Here is a 23,260-nt window from a genome sequence, read left to right as displayed (position 1 = left end):
CCGAAGAAGGGCCAAATAGCCCTGAAATGGTGCCGTCTGGGTGGTGGTATCCATCTGAGAATAAGTAACATTAGTCGTCTCCTCAGGTGAAGCGTTACTTATTCGAAGTAGTGCAATATCATGGCAACTCGTTGTGAAGGTATTCACAATATGAGATATAACTTAAAACGATGCCGCTTTGCTAATATTCTGTTCATTCAGATTTGGCTATGCATTATTGATGCTTTCGCACTATACTTATACATGAAAATGTAAACATTTTTGTGTTAAACGAAACTTTATTAAAATAATATAGGTAAAATACAGTGAATATAAATTAAAAGTTCAAGTAAAATATAAATAAATGTATGATAAAAACTATAATACTGCCTCTGTAGCTTTTGTTTATTACTTTTCTCAATAGTATTTATAGTGGTGGAATTTTGTCAGAGCCTATGTGATAAAGTGGCAGCACCTGTCACTGTGTTTTTCTGTCCCTCCTCCTTTACTTTTTTTCCCTTTTATTTTTTTATTTTGCCCTCTTTCTTTTTCCTCTTTCCATTTTCCTTTCTTGTTTTAGTGCCTTCTGCTGGCATACATTGCCTCTATCATCCAGTCTCTGTGTGCTAATAAGCTGCTAACCTTTTTTTTTTTTTTATGGGTTGATTTTTATTTTTATATCTGCACTGTTTATTCTTACTGTGTATTTTAATAAAGCTGTATTTTTATGTGAAAAATATTTATTTTTATTATATTTTATCTATATTATTTTAATAAAGCCTTATCTAGTGAACTTAGTATTTACAGAAATTTTCTGAGTACATGTATTACAGGTGTTATATGAGTACTTGAGATATGTGTGCAATTCTGAGGGTTTTGTTGCAGATATATTTAACAATGTGATTAGATTAATATGACTTTATTTCTGAAGAATAAATGCAGATATATGAAATGCTCTTCATTAGTGTTATTACTGATACACTTTACTGGCACATATTTAATTATGGCATGTGATTTTAATATTCCGATTTCAACCTTTATTATTTGTTTTTGTAGAAAGTTGTATGTACTTCAGTACGTCCAACTGTCCTTCCATATCCAGAACTCAATATGCTGGATACTTGTGCTGAATTTGTGGCTAATTATTTGCAGTATGAACCACTGGATCCTCCTACAAAACTTGTAAGTATTATTAATCTACTTGCAGAATTTAAAAATATTTTTAGTTTATATTGGCAGAATTTAAATTACTGTAATTACAATAATAATCATATTTACCACATTATCATTCAGTGCATTAAATGTGTGAAACATTTCCCAAACTGTGTGGTTGAGGGACCCACTCTTTGGGGATATTAGCAGTTACTTAAAACAAAACAATAAATTTTAAGAAATTTTTAATTTTATTTATAAACTTTTAAGTGAAACATGCAGTATTTTATATATAAATTCAAACAAATAGTATAAACTGTTGGTTTGTATTTATATGTAAAAATTACACTGAAATATGCTAACATGAATTTTAATTTCTGAAGTTATTTTCATTTATGTAAAAAAAATTGCACATACAATATCTGCAAAAAAAAAAAAAAAAAAAACTTTCATTTAATTCAGGATATATAAAATACAGAAATTCTGGAAAATTCTGAAAAATAAATCCATCATATATCAAGATGTATGTATTTGTGTTAACACTATGACCTAGCATAAAGACATTTATTAACTGTTATTTCATTTAATATGCAGGATAGGGAAACTTCAGATCCATCAGGTGTATAGGTCTTACATATGTGGTTAGAGATGTAATTTATAACATTAAATATATATTTATACATCTAAATTTTGCAGTTACATACTGACATAAAATCTGTGCAATACAATTTATATTGCACAGATTGTATGTCAGTTTGGTTGTAATTAAGGTTCTCATACTCTGTTGTCAGATTGCATTCAAATCTGGAATCTTTTTTTTTTCAAAAGTTGTAGAAGAGGTTTACAGGGAACAATATTGTATTTAAAAATGAGGGAAATGATGGTGCACAAAAGTATGCAAATACATGCATCTACTTACTGTTGGATAGATGTGCAACAATAAAAGGCAGTTGCTTTCTTCAATTTAAAAATTTTATCACTGTTGAAGCAATATTACTTGAGATGAAAGACCATACATTGCTTGTGAAATTGTTCAACATTATCCTGCAAAAGATGAATCAAATGAAAGTGAGATTTTGATTGTCTAAATTTAAATTAGAAATTAGACACCATTATTAGTGCAAATTTAGGGATTAGTATTAATGAATATGGTACTGAGCCCTAAATTATAATTGTTCTAGGCCCCGGGTGCCAAGCGAATGTGATCGAGCGTTTTCTCTGTGCTTAAAAAGTGATTATATAAAAGCGATTTAAAGTTATATTAAGTTACTGCCCTTAAGAAATTTATTTTTTATATCAGCTACTGTCACAAAAAGTACTTGTACAGAGCAAGAAAGAAAAGCTACCTTTCTTTATTTTTCATACTTCTTTTACTAACACTTAATACTCTACGCTTGGTCACACCGGGCACTGCTCCTGCCTCCTCGTGGCGGGGCCGGAAGTCTTGGCAGAAAAGCTCATCTGCCAAGGACTAAAAGGAGCAAACATGGATCAACATGCCTTTCCGCCTCTCGAGCCGACAAGCTCTCGGCCAGAGTTAGACCCTGACCATAATACGTCGCAACCCAAGAGGTTGAAAACCACTTCCTCAGCGACAAATTGTCCTGCATTTCTTATAATGCACTCTCTTGCAGATCAGCCTCTCAGTAAGCTCTCTCCGTTCCTTATCCAGAAACAACTGGAAAGTTTGGCAGGATCTCCTAAGACAGTCAGGAGATTACAATCAGGCGACCTGCTATTGGAAACAGCGAACAGTAGACATTCAGAGAAACTGCTAAAACTTACAAGTTTTGCTGGAATTCCAGTAAAGGTTTCTCCCCATGCCACCCTAAATACATCTAAGGGTGTTATATCCAGCTGGGATCTATTGAATGTCACGGAGGAGGAGTTAACACAAGAGCTTCAAGATCAAAATGTCACTGCTGTGAAAAGAATTATGGTGAAAAGAGAAAATATACTCACACCTACAAGGAATATTATTCTAACTTTTAACACGCCAAATCTACCACCATCGATAAAAGCAGGCTACCTACTCTGCCGCATTAGACCATATATACCTAACCCATTGAGATGTTTTAAGTGCCAGAAGTATGGCCACTCTCAAACGGCATGCAGAGGAAACCAGGTTTGTCCTAATTGTGGGTCCGCTGACCACACCCAAACTGACTGCTTGGCAAAAGAAATGACTTGTCCCAACTGTAAGGGAAACCATCCTGCCTACTCAAGGACGTGCGATAGATGGAAAACTGAAAAGCAAATCGTTAAATATAAGATTGAAAATAAAGTGAGCTTTCAGGAAGCACGGAAATTAATTGCTCCCAGTATGAATAAACGTACGTACGCCAATATTACGCAAAAATATCAATCAGTAGCCACTCAAACTGATGTTACAGTCCCTTCTACCACCTCAATCTCTGACTGGGCTCGGACTGTTCTCTCTCAGCAACAGTCCAATGTCCCGAAACAGTTGAACCAGGCAAGTAATACTGCACTTACAGTACCAGCTACAACTTCTTCTCCTTCCCCAGTGATTTCTTCTATACCGAATAATCGCAACTCAAATTTAAAAAAGAATATCCAAGAAACGTCTATGGATACTATTGACTCATCCAGACAGGAAGAACCGATCTTAGAAATATATGCGGAAGAAGAAATGGACACCGGTCGACCATTATTCCCAAAAAAAGATAAACCAAGGCCTGAACGTCACAAGACAGTCACATTAAAAAAACAGTCAGAAGCAGCTTCTTCTACTAAACATCAGTAATGCCTTACATTCTACAATGGAATTGTAGAGGATTTCGTAGCAACCTTAACGATATTCAAGTCTTAATTAACCGCTACTCTCCAGTTGGTTTCTGCCTACAGGAAACCTATCTAACTCCGCAAATTTCCACCAACATAAAGAACTATGTAATCTATCGGCACGATCGTAATAATTCAAATACTGCCCGTGGGGGTGTGGCCATCTTAGTCAGCTCAAATATCCCGACCAAGCAAATTTTTTTGCAAACTACAATTGAAGTTGTCGCCGTACGTTTGATAACCCAGATTGCTTTAACACTGGTATCAGTCTATCTCCCACCAAGTCATACCTTCTCTTACCAAGACCTTGAAAACCTGCTAATGCAACTAGAACCCCCTGTCTGTCTCTTGGGTGATTTCAATGGCCACAATCCCTTATGGGGATCGACAAAATTAGATATCCATGGCCGCTTAATTGAAACCTTTCTGGATAAGGAAAACCTTACTGTTCTTAATACTGGTGCACCTACTCACATACAACTACCAACTGGACAAACCTCTGCAATCGATCTATCAATATGTTCCCCGATTCTGTATCCAATTATAGAATGGTCTGTTATAGACGATCCCATGGGCAGCGACCATTTTCCGATTATTTGCGACCTGCTCACTGCACAACCACCATTAATCATACCCTGCAGGAAATGGAAGTTCTCTCAAGCCAACTGGGTCAAATTTCAATCAGTTGTCACCCTGGATGAACAATATATACAAACACAGTCGATAGATGAAGCCACAGAGTATATCACTTCACATATAATATCTGCAGCTAAATGTTCGATTCCATTGTCGAATCCCCAGTCCCGACGGCACCTTAACTATTGGTGGAATCAAGAATGCACAATAGCTAAGAAGTTAAAAAATAAAGCGTGGAATTTATTTCGTAGATCCCCAACCACAGCTAATCTTATCAATTACAAGAAACTAAGAGCAAAAGCACGTCGCACTCAAAGAGAAGCAAAGAAGAATTCTTGGATTCGGTTTGCATCCACCATAAACAGAAACACTAACTCCAGGTTAATATGGAAGAAAATCAGGCAGATTTCTGGAAAATTTCCAACCACCCCTTCACCAATTCTTTCATGGAATGGGCAAGAACTATCTGCTCCTCAAGACATTGCAAATGCCTTGGCTAAAACTTTTGCCGAAGTTTCTGCGGCATCAAATTATTCTCCGGATTTCCAGAAAATAAAGACCCAGACTGAACAACGAGCCATCAACTTTCGAACTTCAGTTTTCTTTCCATATAATCAGCCTCTGCAATATCATGAACTTATACATGTCATTAAAACAACACGCAACAGTGCCGCTGGACCAGATGGAATCTCTTACATTATGTTACAACACCTTGGTGAGAGAAATTTACAAATACTGCTGGTCTATTATAACCGGATATTTATGGAAAACATTTATCCCAGCTCTTGGCATCATGCCACAGTTCTTGCCTTTTTGAAACCCGGTAAAGATCCTACCAGTCCTAACAGTTATAGACCTATTTCTCTATCCAGTTGCCTCGGTAAATTACTTGAAAAAATGATCCATAATCGCCTTGTTTGGATCATCGAAACGCAACAACTAATTAGCAATAATCAGCATGGCTTTCGAAAGAACAGGTCCTCCTTAGATCTCATGATCAAAGCTGAGTTTGCAATTCGTAATGCCTTTGTGAAAAACGAACATCTTGTTATGGTTTCCATAGACATAGAAAAGGCATTTGATACTACCTGGCGTCGTGGCATTCTCAGTGACCTCCATGCTCTAGGTCTACGAGGCAACCTTCCTATATTCATCAGGAACTTTCTCAGGACTCGTTCGTTCCAAGTTCAATACCGCAACTCGCTTTCTATGACATTTTTACAGGAAGAAGGAGTGCCACAAGGGTCCATACTTAGTGCAACCCTGTTTGCCCTAAGAATCGATTCCATCACAAAAGATCTTCCAAATACTGTTGAGACCTACCTTTATGCCGATGATCTCTCTATTTCTTGCCATTCTCTGAATATGAGATCCATTGAACGGCAGCTGCAGATATGTTTAAATAAAATCCAAAGGTGGGCAGAGTTAAATGGCTATCATCTATCACAGCAGAAAACTGTTGCAATCCACTTTTGTAATCAACGGAAAATGCATACAGATCCCGAACTTCAGATGCAAAACTTTACTGTTCCAGTGACTAACAGCATCAAATTCTTGGGCTTAATCCTTGACAGGAAACTGAATTTCCTTGAGCACATTAAATCTGTGCGTATATCCTGCCTCAAAAAGCTGAACATACTAAGAGCTTTATCTGCCTTGTCTTGGGGAGCAGATCGTACATCTTTGTTGCTCTTATATAGAGCATTGATCAGATCCCGATTGGATTATGGTGCTCCTCTTTATGATTCCGCCCGTAAGAGTACATTGAAATGGCTGGATCCTATACAGCATAGCGCATTGCGGATTGCACTTGGTGCTTTCAGGACATCTCCTACTCATAGCTTGTACATTGAAGCTGATGAGCCCCCCCTTCACCTCCGCAGAAAAACGCTGCTTCTAAAGTACGTAGCCCGAATACAAAATTGTGGTCATCATCCTGTTCAGCCATACCTCTTTAATCCACCACTTCAAAACCTCTATAGAAATAAACCCAATAAAATAAGACCAGCAGGCTTACGCCTCATTGAGTTAATGCAGAGTTGGAATGTTCAGATTTTCAACAGGCAACATTTAATGAATTACTCCCAACCGCCATGGATTCCGCCTCCTCAGTTATATTTCGATACTTATCTTGACAAATGGGGAAAGAATCGTCTACCAACACTCAATATGAAGCAACTCCATGCAAGCCATATTCAGAAATACGTTGATTTTTTGCCCATATATACTGATGGCTCCAAATCACATTCAGCCGTTGGAGCAGCGGCAGTATTTCCCTCTACTATCATCTCAGCTGCCCTTCCACCTGAGTACAGCAGCTTCTCCGCAGAACTTCATGCAATAAAATTAGCTTTAGAAAACCTGAATCTCAACCCATCTGTAAAATATGTTGTATACACAGACTCTCTCAGCTCAATAACTGCAATGCAAAACTCCTCCTACAAGGCTCATCCTGTGTTAAATCAAATCGGAAGACTCCTATTACAAATTGAAGAACGTCATCAATCAGTGACCTTTTGCTGGATCCCAGCACATTCGGGGATAAAGGGTAACGAACTTGCTGATGAAAATGCTAAAAATCCGTCAACCTTTGATTTAACCTCCAGTCCGGTTCCAGCCTCTGACTACTGTCACATCATACGAACAGCAGGTTTCGCGAAGTGGAAAGAGCTATGGCACACACAAAAGAATAATAAACTCTATCAGTTGAAACAGGATCCAAAGCATTGGCGCTCTAGCACCAAAACAGTGCGAAGAGAAGAAGTGGTTCTTGCACGGGCACGTATTGGACACACATATCTGACCCACCTCCATCTGCTCAGAGGCGAAGATCCTCCTCAATGTCCATACTGTTCAGAAAATTTAACAGTAAAACATATTCTGATAGACTGCCCTCAATATCAACAGGACAGAACATCCGTCCTCTGTTCCCTGAGAAATCTACGAGAACCAATGACATTGCAACATATTATTGGAGATGATGCAAACATCAACGAGTTTTTCTCTTATCTGAAAATAATTGGACTTTATGATAAATTCTAAAGTATCTCTGTAAACGCAACCAAGCTGTTATGCCTAAATTATGTTTTTAGCTATGCTTAAATTTTGTGTTTAGCATTTTCATGTGAATAGGCGCATTATAGCCACAGCAGCTTATGCGCCATTAAACCCCCATAACACACACACACACACACACATAATTGTTCTACTCAGCAATAGGAAATGGTGGTTGTCATTAGCAAACAATAAATCCTCCCCTGTCCCCACCAAATTACCAAATGGCCTCTTTGTGATCTTTAGCAATCATACCAAACCAGCCATCAGGCCACACTGCAGTGGAAGACCTGGCAGGGTGGTAGTTTCATCACTAGTAGTTGTGCTTTATGCATAAAGTGAGATGGGCAGCAACAGAGACAGTATAACATTCAGAGTAATAGATACATCCAAGCTAAGCAACGCAATGTTATTCAGTTTCTTTTACTGGAGGGCACTGTCCAGAAGAAATTCACTGGTGTATGGAAAAGTGTATGTTGACAACTATATGTTGTGCCCATGGGAATGAATGGACAAGTCATTATCACAAAGGAAAACAAACTATAAAGGATGACCCTTGCCCAGGACAAACTCTGAGTGCCTTATGGGAGATTTCATCTTGCCTTCTTGTTGAATCAAAAAATTGGAAGGGAACCTCACTATGGGGAACAAAATATTTAAATCAGTTAAATGACTGTTATCTATATCAGCATTTTAGGGAGGTACTAGGGTTAGAATATTGTGAAGGTGATCATTAGCCACAATCCAGATAGTATCATGGAGTTGACAGTACACTTCCCTTTGTTAGGAGTGATTATGGAGTGCTCGGGTGGATAATGACAAGTGAGGACTCAGTTGTTAAAGTTATAAGGGTTTAAATTTCAAGAAATGGGACTATGAACACCTGAGATGCTACATGGCCCTTACATGGGATGGGTGAATATAGGTAGATTATAGAAAAACTTTTAAATTGGTATATATGTTATAATGGAAGCCATGACAATATACGAGGGGGGGTCAAAAAGGATTTTTATTCGCCCAAAAGTAGTTGTGATAGAAGGTGTTGAAACAAACCTTGTGTTACACTTTTTCAACATACTCACCAGAAAAAATGGCACATTTTTTCCACCTCTCAATACACTTCCACAGGTCAGTTTTGTAGAAATCCTCTGACTGTCCTTCAAACCATGACTTGGCAGCAGAAATCACCTTGTCATCAGCATCAAAATGTTTTTGCTACTAATGATGAGGTGAGTAGACAAGGTGATTTCTGCTTCCTCTTTCCTATCTTGAAGAAAGGACTTCAAGGCAGTAAAGAGGAAGAAATCCAAGGGTACAAGGTCGGTGGAATAAGCAGGATACGGTAATATTGTCAGAACTATTGTTGTTTTCTGTATTTATTAATGATATTGATGAAGATATATCAGGCTTAATGTCCAATTTGCAGATGATACAAAGGTTGACAGTGTTGTTAATGACATTAATAACAGTACGCTACTGCAACAGGATCTAGAAAAATTGAGCAGATGGGCTGAGAGGTGAGAACTGAAGTTTAATATTGACAAATGTAAAGTACCGCATATGGGTAGCAGTAACTCCAGAGTAACTTATCAACTGTGTGGTACGACACTCAGAGTAGTGGTGAATGAAAAAGACCTGGGGATAATTGTGCAGTCAGCTTTGAAGTTTTCTGAGCAGTGCAGACAATCTGCAAGAGTAGCTCTTTGCATCTTGTCAATGATATACAGCAATTTTTCTAGCAGGGATAAGGAGGTAATTATCCCCAGGGGCTCACATCTGGTGAGTATGGGCTTAGCACACCCAGGGTTCTGAGCTGGATATCATCATTCTTCTCCTTCTTGGTGATCCCCTTCTACTTCTCTCTCTCTCTCTCTCTCTCTCTCCAGGGTAATTCTGTTTTTTTTTTCTCAGCTGGTGCAGCATAAGCCTCGGGCTTCCTTGCACCACATGGCTAATAACAATAATAATAATAAGGCAATAGTCAGGCCACACCTTGAGTACTGTATACAGGTCTGAAGGCCTCATTTTATGAAGGGTGTAGAGCTGCTGGAATGAGTACAGAGAAGGGAAATGAGATTGGTGAATAGAACAAAGGGTTGCTCTTACAAAGAAAGGCTTAAGTTCTGCAAATTGCAGTGTCTGAAGACTAAGCACTTGTGAGGTGATTTTATTGAGGTGTTTAAACCTTGAATAGAGTGAGCAAGCTCAATGCTGATGGGATTCTTTCTCTTGCCCAGATTAATCACCTGAAGGGAAATAAATTCAAATTGAGGAAAGACAGTTTATTATTATTATTATTATGCCATATGGTGCAAGGAAGCCTGAGGCTTATGCTGCACCAGCCAAAAAAAAAAAAAATTCTGAACTACCCCGAGAGAGAGAGAGAGAGAGAGAGAGAGAGAGAGAGAGAGAGAGAGAGAGAGAGAGAGAGAGAGAGAGAGAGAGAGAATCACCAAAGAAGAGAAGAATGCTGATACCCTAGCTTGGCACACCTAGCTCAGTACCCTAGGTGTGCCAAGCCCATACTCACCAGATGTGAGCCCCTGGAGTTGAGTTTGTGAATAGATGTGCAGAAATTTGCCTTTAGCCAGCAGATGGTTAATTGCTGGAACAAACTTCCATCTATCGTTATGAAAGTTGACAACTTAAATAAATTTATGGCAGAACTAGACAAACATTTGTAGTGAATGAATGGGTGAATTGGGAACGGGTTTTTTTTTTTTGGATGATGCTGTATAAGCTTGCTTTCTTGCAACAGATGCCTCTGATATACTAATGCTAATATTTAAATTTTTCCTGACACATCAACAACAACATTTCATGTGCACATTGTACCTTTTCCTTCTTCTGATCAGGGGTCAGAAGTCTGGGACCCCATCTAGCAGACACTTTACTCATATGCAACTATTGACGGATGATGTTCCCCTCAGACACTACACTAAATTGGAGCTCTGCAACTAGTTCTTTGATGCTAATATGGTGAGATTCCAGGATAATGCATCAATTTTTGTAACACTCTTTTGTGTTACAACAGAGTGCAGCATCCTGGGATTTCTTCATCATGCACGAAGGTTCTCCTGCATTTGTATTGCTTGACATGGCACAATATAACCATAGTTGTTTTTGTGCGATAAAAATCAAAACAAACAAACATTTGAATTGTTTACACCAATGTGCAATAACACTGTAACCTTGGTAGTCTTCTCCATAACCAGTGATCATTTTTTTGTGGATTATTTTGGGTGTTTTCCCTTACAGAAAAAGGAACCGAATAACTGATCTGTATTCTACGTTATCCATTGTGACACTTCACTTCAATCAGCGCTGCAAAGGAAAAAAATGAATTGTCAGATCAAAACCAAAAAAAATTGTTTGGTTTCTATAGAGATTTCAAGGTATCAAACAAAAAAATTTTATATTTCTATCACAACTACTGGATTATAAAGGAACTCTCTAAAACATACATCCCGAAAACACTGACAATGAAAAATAAAAACAGTATAAAAACAGGAAACATGCAAGAAATTAAAAAAAATATATATGAAAAGAATACTACCAAACCCTGTTCAAAGGAGAAGGAAAAAACACTCTTGCCTTAGATAATAGAAGAGATAAAGCAGCACCCTCAATAACAAAAGAAGAAGTTCAGAAAGTAATTAGCCAAATGAAGAATGACAAGGCACCCGGAAGTGATGGTATCCAAGCAGAACTATGGAAATTTGGAGGCAATGCAATGTTAAAACACCTCGCACAATTGTTTAATCTAATTTTATTTACAGGTGATACACCAGAAGACTGAAAAAGTGCAATAATAGTACCTATACACAAAAAAGGAGATAAAGAAAATTGTCAGAATTATAGACCCATTACCATTTTAAACCATATATATAAAATAATTATAAGGATCTTACAAAATAGGATACTTAAAACATATGAAGAAACTATAGGAGAAGAACAAGCAGGATATAGAAAAAGCAGATCAACAATAGACCAAATATTCACACTAAATATCATTGCAGAAAAATATTGGAATAAGAAGAAACCTCTTTATCTGTGCTTCATTGATTTCAAGCAGGCATTTGACTGTGTAAACAGAGAAAATTTAATGAAGCAACTACAAAAAATCCCACTTGATCATGAAATAATCATGTTTGTAAATAATTTCTACAAAAATACAAGAGCAATAGTAAAATTCAGCAACCTTAAAACAGAGAAATTTGAAATAGAGAAAGGAGTCATGCAGGGATGCTCTTTTATCTCCATATCTATTTAATATCCACCTAGAAGAACTAATGAAATTAATTGAAGAAAAAAGAGGCACAATAATAAATGGAAAAAATATAAACCACATAAAATATGCAGATGATATTGTGATTTTAACAGAAACCAAAGAACAACTAAAAGAAATATTAACAAACATCGATAAAGCAAGCAACAATTATGGAATTAATATTAATATAAATAAAACCAAAGTAATGCAAATCGGAAAAAACATAGAAGACATAAACATAAACATCCAAAATCGACAAATAGAACAAGTACAAAAATTTGTATACCTGGGCTCTCTAATAACCGGAAACCTAAGTAATATTGACCAAATTAATCACAGACTGAACATCAGATGGAAAAACATGAACAAACTCAAAAAAATATGGAAGAGCAATAAAATCTCAAATAGTCTAAAAATTAAACTATATGAAACTATCATCATACCCAAATTGGAGAATAAATAAGAAAGAAAGGCAAAAAATAATGTCATTTGAAATGAGATGTCTAAGGAAAATCAATAAAACAAATTGGAGAGAACATAAAACTAATGAACAAGTAAGGAGAGATCTAAATTTTGAATGCAGAATAATAGAGCAGATCTACAAAAAACAACTTCAGTGGTTTGGACATATGAACCAGATGAAACAACACAGGCTACCTAATGTAGTACTGACAGGAAGAATTGGAGATAAGAGACCACCAGGAAGACCCAAAAGAGAATGGCTCCAATGCCTAAAGGAAAACACAGGCTTTCAAAGTTATCAACAAATGATGCAAAATTCAAGAGATTGACAAAAATGGGGGACGAGATCTAAATAGGGACTCAACCTGTGCCAAACTGAAGAGTAGAATGATGAATGATGATGATGATGACAACTACTTCTTGTTCAATACAAATCTCTTTTGAATTCCCCCCTTATACATACCAATTATAAAATATAACATACGGGGGATGCCATAGTCAAGGTGGTGAATAAAAAATAGCTAGTTTAATAGAGCTTAAAAGACAGCATGGGATGCTTAAAACAGTGAAAATCTCTGAAGCCTATAATAGCTGAACTGTAGTAGTACTATAGAAGTGTTAGGATGAGTAAGAGAAATTGCTGACCAAAAAAGAAAATAAAGATGAGAAGAAATTTAATGTATTGCTCTTTTATTCTTTGTGTATAAATACAAAGGAGAAAAGATCGACTCAGAATGGACCCTTATGTAATGGATGCAGGACAGTCATTGATAACCCAACTATTATAGCTGATGAATTAAATGGGTAATTTGCATTGATCTTTACAGATTAAAATGGTGAATAGAAGCTGTGCTAGCAAACCTTAGCACTATAAAATTATCACAATGTAAATTACAGAGGATTACTAACTATAATCATTATCATCAAGACAAGTAAGGGACTTAGGGTAGATTTGTATACTGAGTTCTTTTAAGGGAGGTGGTTGAGGGAACATGTTAGACCATTAGGATTAATCATGAGGGCTTCATCTGACTTGGCTGATTTCCTTGCTGTAGAGAAGTGCATATGTATTGCCAGTCCATAAAGGCAGTTTAAAGAATAAAGTGAGTAACTACAGAATGGTCAGTCTGACTTCGGTCTAGTGAAAAATCGAGGAAGGTTTGATCAAGAATGTAATAGAAGATCATATTGGCAGAAATGGAAGTCTAAACCTAAAAAAATTATGTACTGGAAACAAAAGCACAATCAAAATGGTGGAAGCTTTCTACAAGCCCACCACCAAAGAAATTCAAAGTGTAATCTTTTGTCAAAAAATCCTGTATGCGATGTTCTCGGACACTCATGGAATTATTTTTAGATCCCCTTACTTTTAAGAAAAAATTCTGTGCGAGGTTCTGGGATAGTCATGGAATTATTCATAGATTCCCTTCTTTTAAGATGCTACTGGTAACTGATATATGAATGTCTTAAGAATGTGGCTTCAGGTAATGAGAGTTTTCAGATTATAGGGCCTTAGGAAAGTAAGTGGCAGAGTGTAAGAAGTTTTTTTTTTTTTTTTTTATACGAAAACTCCACAATAATGTTGAGAAGACTGAAGATACTTGTTGACATTAGATTTGAATTCTATAGATTGTAATTCTCAGGAAATACATATGAAACGAATATTGTTCCAGAAAACAGAGGTTGTGCTGCTTGACTCTGTTAGCACTTTGATTGAACTCTGATTATAGCTTGATACACATTTTTATTTGTTTTTTGCTTGTGTCGAGGTTAGTTTATGTTCATATAATAAACTTTTGATAAAATTTTGAGTTTTGTTTCAATTCACAGTTCAGCATAAAAGTAAGTGTTTGCTTTTAGCTATGAATTCCAGGGTTTTACTTTCCAACCATTATTTAAGAATTTTCCAAATGTTGAGGATTTGGGAATATTGTTATTTCTCAACATTCTGAAAATTATGGCATTGGATTTACACTCTCTAAATATAGGTGGCAGCAAATGCATTAAGAAATTAAAGACAGATTACATTCTATGCCTGGTTGAAGTGCTTATTTTCTCACTATTCTCTGACTTTAATCCTGACATAGACAAATATTTAAAAAAACTAAATGCAACATGGCATAATACTTTAAGAGTTTAAGGTGCTATATCTATATAATATCAGTGTAAATACACCATAGATAACTCTTAAAGAAAACTATGATAGTAGTGTCAGAAGTATCATTTTGTCTATATCTCATATTGTGCTCATCCTTCACAATGAGTTTTCAGGTATTGCTCTAATAATAAGTAACACTTCACTAATAGAGAAGACTATTGTTACTTATTCTCAGAGAGTACCACTACCTAGACGGCACCGTTTCAAAGCCAGTTGGCTTTTCATCAGTGTTTGGGCAGGTACCCTAGTATTGCAAACCCAGTTGTGAAGTTGATCACACAATACGAGAGATGCTAAAAGGTATATGTGATAATACAGTGGATTCCGGTTATTTGGGCCACCGGATAATCGGGGCAGCCATTTATTTGGGGCAAATCTTATAAAAAACAGAAACCAATCAAGAAAATAGCCAGAGTTTACTTCGCTTAACTGGGACAGCATGCCGTTTAATTGGGGCAGGAGACTGCAGCACTGGAGATTACCCTACAATTGTCTCTGACAGTACCATGTGGTTCGGTTGAAATTCTGGAGGTCACAACCATAAAACAATAAAAACAATTAGCAGTCACCTGTTTATTGGGCACCTCCGTAGCCAGGTAGGCAGGAGCAGCACACGCTTCTTGATTAGACCAGGGTTCGAGCCCGTGCCCACCAAATATGGAGGATGTGGAAAGGTCAGGGAATGATCATCGCATATCCCCGGAGCAATATGGCCTTAGTTGCTAATGCTCCTAAAAACCAAATAACAAAACAGAACAAAAAAAAAACCTGTTTATTGGGCTTTTCTGTTAGTGAAATCTATCATAAACGGACAGTAAACTCGATCTTACTGAATTTGCAATAATACCGACAGCTGGAATTCTGTGGGTTATTATGGTGAAATGTGTTTATACTTCCATGAAATCTTCAATCATATAAAAAAATTAATTTTCAGATCTTCTCTTCATTCCTATTTTTAAAGCCTTGTAACTCGTTAATCCATTCTCACTTGCACGTATTGTGTTACTTGCAATTTTATTATTATTATTATTATTATTAGCTGTATGGTGCAAGGAAGCCATAGGCTTATGCTGAACCAGCGAAAAAAAAAATTCCCGAGTTACCCTAAGAGAGAGAGAGAGAGAGGTAGAAGGGAATCACCAAGAAAGAGAAGAATGATGATATCCACCTCAGGACCCTGGGTGTGCCAATCCCATACTCACCAGATGTGAACCCCTGGGGTTAATTTGTGTGCCGTGTTCTTTGTTATTGATTGCTTATCTTTTTATTGTTTTAAATTTTAACCCCCACCCACAAATGTCAGTGAACAGAAATGTCAGCTAGTTAGTATGTACATACAATTGTCTCCGATGGTACATATTAATTATTCCGATTATCACATATATTCTTCCGATTTTCATGTATCATTTAATTTTTTAATTGGTATGGTAATAAAGAGTAAATTTGTGCTTAATATATCTTTGCTTTTATAGCCTGTGGATAATATTCCTCCTATTTTCACTAATTATAATCGCTGTTTAATAGAATTAAAATTCAATTCACAAATGTGATCACAAAGACCGGCAATTACTGCACATCGTATAGTGAACGGTACTTTACTATGTTGAGTTTGTCATAATGTGAGTTGATTGTACAGTGAACCAATTGTAAAGAGGGGTACATTGTATTTTTAACTATTTACGTGAACTTCGGATAATTGGGGCAGCCACTTAATCGGGCCAAAATGCACTAGTCCCGATGTGTCCCAAATAACCGGAATGGACTGTATTTAAATAAACTAAATACAACATGGCATAATATTTTAAGAGTTTAAGATTCTATATCTATATAATATCAGTGTAAATACCCCATAGATAACTCTTAAAGAAAACTACGATAGTAGTGTGGAAGGTTGGTTGGTTATTGGGAGTTTAATGCCACATCAGCATCTAAGGCTATTGTGTGCCAAAATGATGCCTTTCATACTACTATCGTTATTTTCTTAAGGAGTTATCTATGGTGTTTTTACACTGATATTTTATAGATATGACATAGATAACAATACATAGTCTCCTCCGTAGCCAGGTGGGAAGGAGCAGCAGTACATAGCACATGCTTCTTGATTAGACCGGGGTTTGAGCCCGTCACCACCAAATACGGAGAATGTGGAAAGGTCAGGGAATGACCACCGCATATCCCGGAGCAATATGGCCTTAGTTGCTAATGCTCCTAAAAACCAAATAACTAACTAACTAACTATAACTATACATAATAGAGTAAAGCTGCCATTGGTCATTTGCCAAAATAACACTGTATCGTATAGCAACTGACCAAATGTTGGGAGTTTTGCTTTATGATCTATATTTGTTTATGTTAAGATTAAAAATAAACCAGAGGATAGTTCATTGTTCAAACAAACTTCCCTCTGGTGGATTTTTTTTTTTTTTTTGGCTGATACTGTGGTAGCTTACTTCCTTGTATCATTTGCCAGTATACTAATACACTGGTGTGCAAAATTTAAGGACCAGTCAGGTTTTCATCTGTAGTTTCTCATAGGAGTGGCCTGGATATGGATATAGGAAAAGTACACCAAAGGAGCCTCGTGAGGTACAGAAATGATAAAGGAAACAACACTGACACAACAACGGAAACAAAATGGTACAGAGGGACTTTGTTCAAAAATGGCAACATAGCACTGGCTGCCATGATACAGATGCATCACTGCCAAAAATGTAACAAAGAGAAGAGGTGGTCCTCAGTAGGAGATATGGCCACTCCTAATGTCGATGCAGGCTTTGCACCGCCTGTCCATACTTAGAACAATGTTGTTGATAAGTTCTTATGGTAACATCGTCCATTCCTCTGCCAGCGCCATCTTCAGCTGGTGAACATTTTCTGGTGGGTGTGGACGTGTTGCTAGGCGTCTCCCCAGAGCGTCCCGTATGTGTTCGATGGGATTTAGATTGGTGGAACAGGCAGGCCAATCCATACGAACAATGTCCTCACTTTCCAAAAGCATATCAACAGCTGCAGTGCGATGGGGTGCAACGTTATAATCCATAAACACGAACTCGGGGCTAGTGGCACCTTGGAACAGATGCACATGGGAAAGGATTACCTCAGTACGGTAGCATGCCCCAGTTACAGTACTGCCTTCCAGTATCTGGAGTTGTGTATGTCCATCCAAAATAACGCCTCCCCAGAGAACACCTTGACCACCATATCGATCCCTTTCAGTGATGTTTGTGGGGTGATACCGTGTGCCAACCTCTCGCCAGATTAGCTGATGTCCAGAATCGCTGCTGAGACTGAGTCTACTCTCATCAGTAAAGAGTACCTTAAAAATTTTGTGGTTGTAACCTTTAGAAATAGTGTTGGTCCTTAAGTTTTGCACACCAGTGTACTAGAGTGAATGGGGTTTAGGATTTATCCTAAGTTTCTAATTATTATTTCCATATAGAGTTGATTTATACTATCTTGTTAATGCAGTTTGTAACGAGTATTCACATAAGAAATACAATAATGCATTTTCATTTAGAAATTATGCTACGGTGTTATGCTTTACTCATATCATTTTATACATTCTGTAGCCTACACATCTTTTTTCTTCAGAATATGTTTTGACACAAAGAAAGGGAAACAGCCTTGATTTCAGTATGCTGCTATGCTCATTTCTTATTGGATCTGGATTTGATGCTTATGTTGTTTGTGGGTATGGAAGCCGAGAATTATGTTTAATGGATGAAACGTTGAAAAAATATAAATTTCCAGAAGAACCTGTTGAAGAGGTAAATTTTTCTTACTGGATATTGGTTGACTTTACATTAATAGTATTAATAATATTCATATTTTTTGCTTCTTGAAATCTGATAACACTACTTGATAAATACATATTTATGTATGTGTACACACACAAAATCAAAACATTATGACCAACTACCTAACAGTGAGTGTGTCTTCCTCTTGCCACCAATACTGCCTCCATGTGGCAAGGCATGAATTTTATAAGGTCTCAGAATGTTGCAGGAAGTACATTATAAATTGAAATTACATCCCATAGATCTGCAATATGCTGTGGTGAAGGATCTGTTGATCTACAATCCCAAATATGCTTTGTGGGATTCATATCTAGCAAATCTGATAGCCAAGGTAGCACCAAGAAGTCAATTTCAAGTTTGGTGAACCAACTTCAAACAATACTGGCAACATGGCAGGGCACATTATCTTGTTGGAACATACCTTATCAGTCACAATAAATAGGTAGTTTTTAGAATTCAAAGTGCAGTCTAAGGGTGTGAGAGCTCCAAGAGATTCCTAGGAAAACATTCCCATACCAAAACATTGCTGCCACCTTCCTGTTTTAGTTGGACCAAGATGTTGGAGTGATTCCTCTCTGCAGTTTGTCCTTGTACCCTCTATACACCATCCACATTGTATAGCAGGAAATGCGATTCATCGGAAAAGGCATTTTTTTCAGTTATCAATGGTCCAATGATGCCATTCAGATGCAAACTTTATGTGTTGTTGGTGATGGGTGACCACAAGCATGGGAACCTTGACTGGGCATGTACTCCAGGCGTCCATACAGAGGAGAGTTTGTTGGATTGTGGTTTTGGAAACACTTCTGGTAGTCCCCTGTTTAAAGTCTATGGTCAGCTGTTCCACTATTTTCTGTCAATCGGTTGCAACTTAGAATAGAAGTTGGCACTCTTTATTCTCAAAAATCTAATAGTTCAGAGTGCTGAAAATATTATAACATTACACAAGCAAATTGACCACACAACACATGCAATTTACAGTCATAATATATATATATATATGGCACAATATGGTCTAAGTCACTGACGCACCTAAAATCGCACAACAACCAACAATAAGATTTAAACTTTTTATTTCATATATTTAAATATTTGAAACAAGAAGTTTAATGTTTGTATTTAGGTGCTTCTGGATCATAATTTATAGTGACGGACCGGGAGGCTCCAGGGCATCACTAGCATAAATGAGAAGTTATGACTCCAGACTTTTTTGTTTTAGTATAAACTCTAACATAAAAAAACAATACTTTTGTTTATACTCTGGTGCAAATTATATGGGAAGAGAAATGTTAACAGTTCATCGTTACATTTGCTACATATAACACTCAGTTAATAGTGCATCATCTGTTCTGCTTTCACATAGATTCAGACACGTAATTTGCATAACATTGAACATGCATACCTCCACACAGTCACGATAGGAGGCTAATGAAATCTGAAGTATTCTAGTATCATCAATGGTCTGAGGATTAGTAAGACGAAAGGTTGTTTGTTTGATTTGAATATTTTTGACACATCAGATCTTTGGGCTGTAGCTTGCCAGAAAGTAGGAAGAGACTATTAACATTGAACCCATTCATAATACTAGATTACTACAGACATTAGAATTCTTAATTATTTTTTTGCTCTGTCCCTCTTTCCATTGGGGAATGAACTGGAAATTAGTATCTGAAGAATTTATACTGGATATTTGAGTAGTTGCTTGTGCAAACAAAGGTTTGGCAGACTGGAAAGCAGAATTACTAACATTATCAAAATTATGGATTGTTGAAATTACCATTAGTAGAGGCATATGATGCAAGAAAGAAAGCTTATGCAGCATCAGCCAAAAAAAAGTGCTCCCATTTCACCCCTCCATTCATTCCAAATACCTGTCCAGCTCAGCCTTAAATTTATTTAGGCTATAAACTTCCACAACAAATGATGGAAGTCTGTTCCACCAACCAACTACCCGCTGGCTAAAGGCAAACTTCCACACATCTATCCGACAACTGTCTTTCCTCAATTTGAATTTATACCCTCTCAGGTGATTGTTCTGAGCAAGAGGAAGAATCCCATCAGCATTGAGCATGCTCAAACCATTCAAGACTTTATACACCTCAATCAGATCACCTCGCAGGTGCCTAGTCTCCAGACACTGTAATTTGCAAAACTTCAGCCTTTCTTCGTAAGAGCAACCCTTTGTTCCATTTTATTATTGTGTAATAAATAGCAGTTAATTTGTTGGTTAATATTGTTATATTTAGTATTAATAGAAAGAAAGCTCAGTATTTTTATGCAACCCAATGATAATATGCTTTATTCCTATTTCAAGGAATCTTAGCACCATTAGTAGTGTAATACAGTTATTTCTTGTGGCAGTGACACATGCTTGTATCCCCTTCATATGAGAAATTTTTGAAGACATTTTAAGCATTTCTATTAATTATTCATCTCCTTCAGTACATTATACAAATTGAAAAATAACAGTAGTGAAAAAAGAGAATACTTTCCAAATGCTTATAAACATTTGGAGAGTATTATAATAGCTATCATCAGAAAGAAGTATTTTTCTTTTAAATGCTATAAAATAATTTCTGCATTAAAAATAAATACTAAAAACATTGCTTACAATACTGATTTAGATTTTACAGAATAATAACACAGTAACTTAAAAAGAAATTGATAATTCCTTATGTAAAAGCCAAAGGGCAGAATTAAATTTAACTGAATTTTTTGTATATTTTTCTTGATTTATTAATTGCACTTGATTTTTATTTAGTTATATTTTGGTAAGCTTATCACAAAAATCACATTTTTTAGTGCTATTTTAGCAAAGATTTTAAATCAGAAAAAAAATTATTAATGTCTAGTGTGAAATTAATATTTAAAAAAAGCACAATTTTTCAATAGAAAAAATTGCTGATGAATTTAATTTTTTGCTGCATTGCTGACTACTTTTAAATTTTAAACACTGATACACAATATATAGATAATAGCAATATACAGATACAAATAGATAGTTTTGAATTTTTCTCTGAACTACCGAAAGCCATGTAGTAAGACTGTTATCATTAACTGTATTTAGCAGTTCATATGGAATTGAACTATGGTTTATTGAAATGTGTACTGTTGTTTATTGAAATGTGTACTGTTGTATTTCTGCATTGACCACTTGACCTTATTTGTTTTAAAAAAATTAAGATTTAGATAAAGGATAAGCATTTAAAGGGGAATAACAAATTTCATTCTTATGAGAGTGATTTTGAAGTTGTGGTCAGAGCAAGTTTTAGAAATCTGGAAGGCTCTAATTTAATTAACAGAATTGGGAGGATACTGTTTAGATCAACTGAGGAAGCAGAGGAGGAGGAGGGAAGGTGCTGACAATAATGTGAATAATGGAGGTATTGACAGAAAATGTAGCATAATAAGGTGTTATTATAAGTTTAATGCTCAATTCAGTTTCAAAATATTTTATTATTATTTGATTGGAATGAAATTTAAAGTTTTGCATCGTCTTTTTTGATAATTTCTCAACTCGTAGCACATTTAAGTTATAAGTGGTTGCAAGCTGGACAGCTGTTGGTGAAAGAAAACAAATTTTCAAAACCTTTTTTTCTAACACAAATTTTTGAATGATTCTTTGGAATAGCAATTTTAGAAAAATAGCTGACAGTTGTTGAAATAAAGTGGCTTTTATGGTGTAAATTACTACCTGTGATTAGATATACCATAGTATAATTATAATTCCATAGTATAATAAATAGTTACCACAAATTTTGTCAAATACAGTATTATGATATTTATATATATTTTTTTTTTTATTAAACAATGCAGCTTGCTAAAGATAGTGGCCAATCTGAAAGTAAATATGCTGCAAAGGATCCAAAAACACTTTCAAGTTATTTTGAATATTTGATGGAAGAGAGAAGAATTAAAAAAGAAATAGAAGAGGAAGAAAGGTTGCAAGAAGAGGAAGAAAAACGAATAGCAGTAAATATATTTAAATAATGCCATTTTAAGACAAAGAAAATAAGATTGAATCACATAATAAAATAATAAGTGATTTATATTCATTGTCATTGTCATTATGAACTGAAAGATTGCTTTATCCCATGTCACCCAGAATTACTCAACTGTTCCATAAGTAACTTCTCTGCCATATAAGATAGTTTTATTTATCTGTATAGAAAATAAAATTACAATTTGCAGTATTTTGCAAGTAGTTGATAGCTACCAATATTGTGGCTACAGTAGCTGGAGAATTTTCAGGAATACTCTTTTGGTGTGCTTTGCCAAAGTCAAATATTCATTTTTTTAAAATAAATTTCCTTTTAATAAATTTATTTAATAAATTTCTGCTCATAGTATATCCATTATGGTAAGAAGAGTTTACAACTTCATTGTACTGCATTTTGCAGCTGACGTAGAAGAGCAGCAAGTATGTATACACACTTTAAAAATTTATATTTAATGAACAATATATACAAATATAAATTTTTTTATACTTTGAAGACAAAAAACATTAATTTTTTTATATAACAATAAAACTTGAACAAATAAAACAAATACAAACAATAACAAATAAAACCAAGATAACGATGGCAAGATCAAGATCACCTCCAAGAGCTACAACGGAACAGGTCTTAAAAGACCTAAGCCGGACCAAGTGCATGATGTTGATGATGATGAACAATAAAACTTTACTTTAATTGTTCAAAATGTCCCCTCCATCAGAATTAATGCATGAGTGGAATCTATCTTCAACACATCTACATACTTAAATGCACAAATCAGGTGAAATGTTTTCTGCTTCTTATTGAATTTTCATCCACAATTCCTCCAATGTTTGCAGTTTGTGACTGTAAACCCAATTTTTCAAGTATCCCCAAGCAACAAAATCTAAAGGGGTGGGTGAGATCTGGCGACCTTGGAGGATATTCAAAAGTACTCCCTCGCTGACCTATC

The 23,260-nt window shown here is 35.9% G+C and overlaps 1 protein-coding gene across 1 annotated transcript in view; it reads left to right on the top strand.

Moving 5' to 3' along the window:
• The first annotated feature begins 1,089 nt into the window (after positions 1–1,089).
• Positions 1,090–23,260, top strand: part of lobo (coiled-coil domain-containing protein lost boys) — an 87,384-nt gene continuing 65,213 nt past the window's right edge. The window contains exons 1-3 of the mRNA XM_090380482.1: positions 1,090–1,161; positions 18,086–18,283; positions 22,130–22,285. Of these exons, the coding sequence (XP_090236608.1) occupies positions 1,090–1,161; positions 18,086–18,283; positions 22,130–22,285 (426 nt within the window). The remainder of the gene's footprint in view (positions 1,162–18,085; positions 18,284–22,129; positions 22,286–23,260) is intronic.

The sequence above is a fragment of the Mastigoproctus giganteus genome, chromosome 8, assembly GCF_048544385.1.
Source record: "Mastigoproctus giganteus isolate SK-2022 chromosome 8, ASM4854438v1, whole genome shotgun sequence".
Lineage (NCBI taxonomy): Eukaryota > Metazoa > Arthropoda > Arachnida > Uropygi > Thelyphonidae > Mastigoproctus > Mastigoproctus giganteus.
The sequence above is the reverse complement of the archived record's forward strand: the minus strand, read 5'-3'. Positions and strand labels throughout refer to the sequence as shown.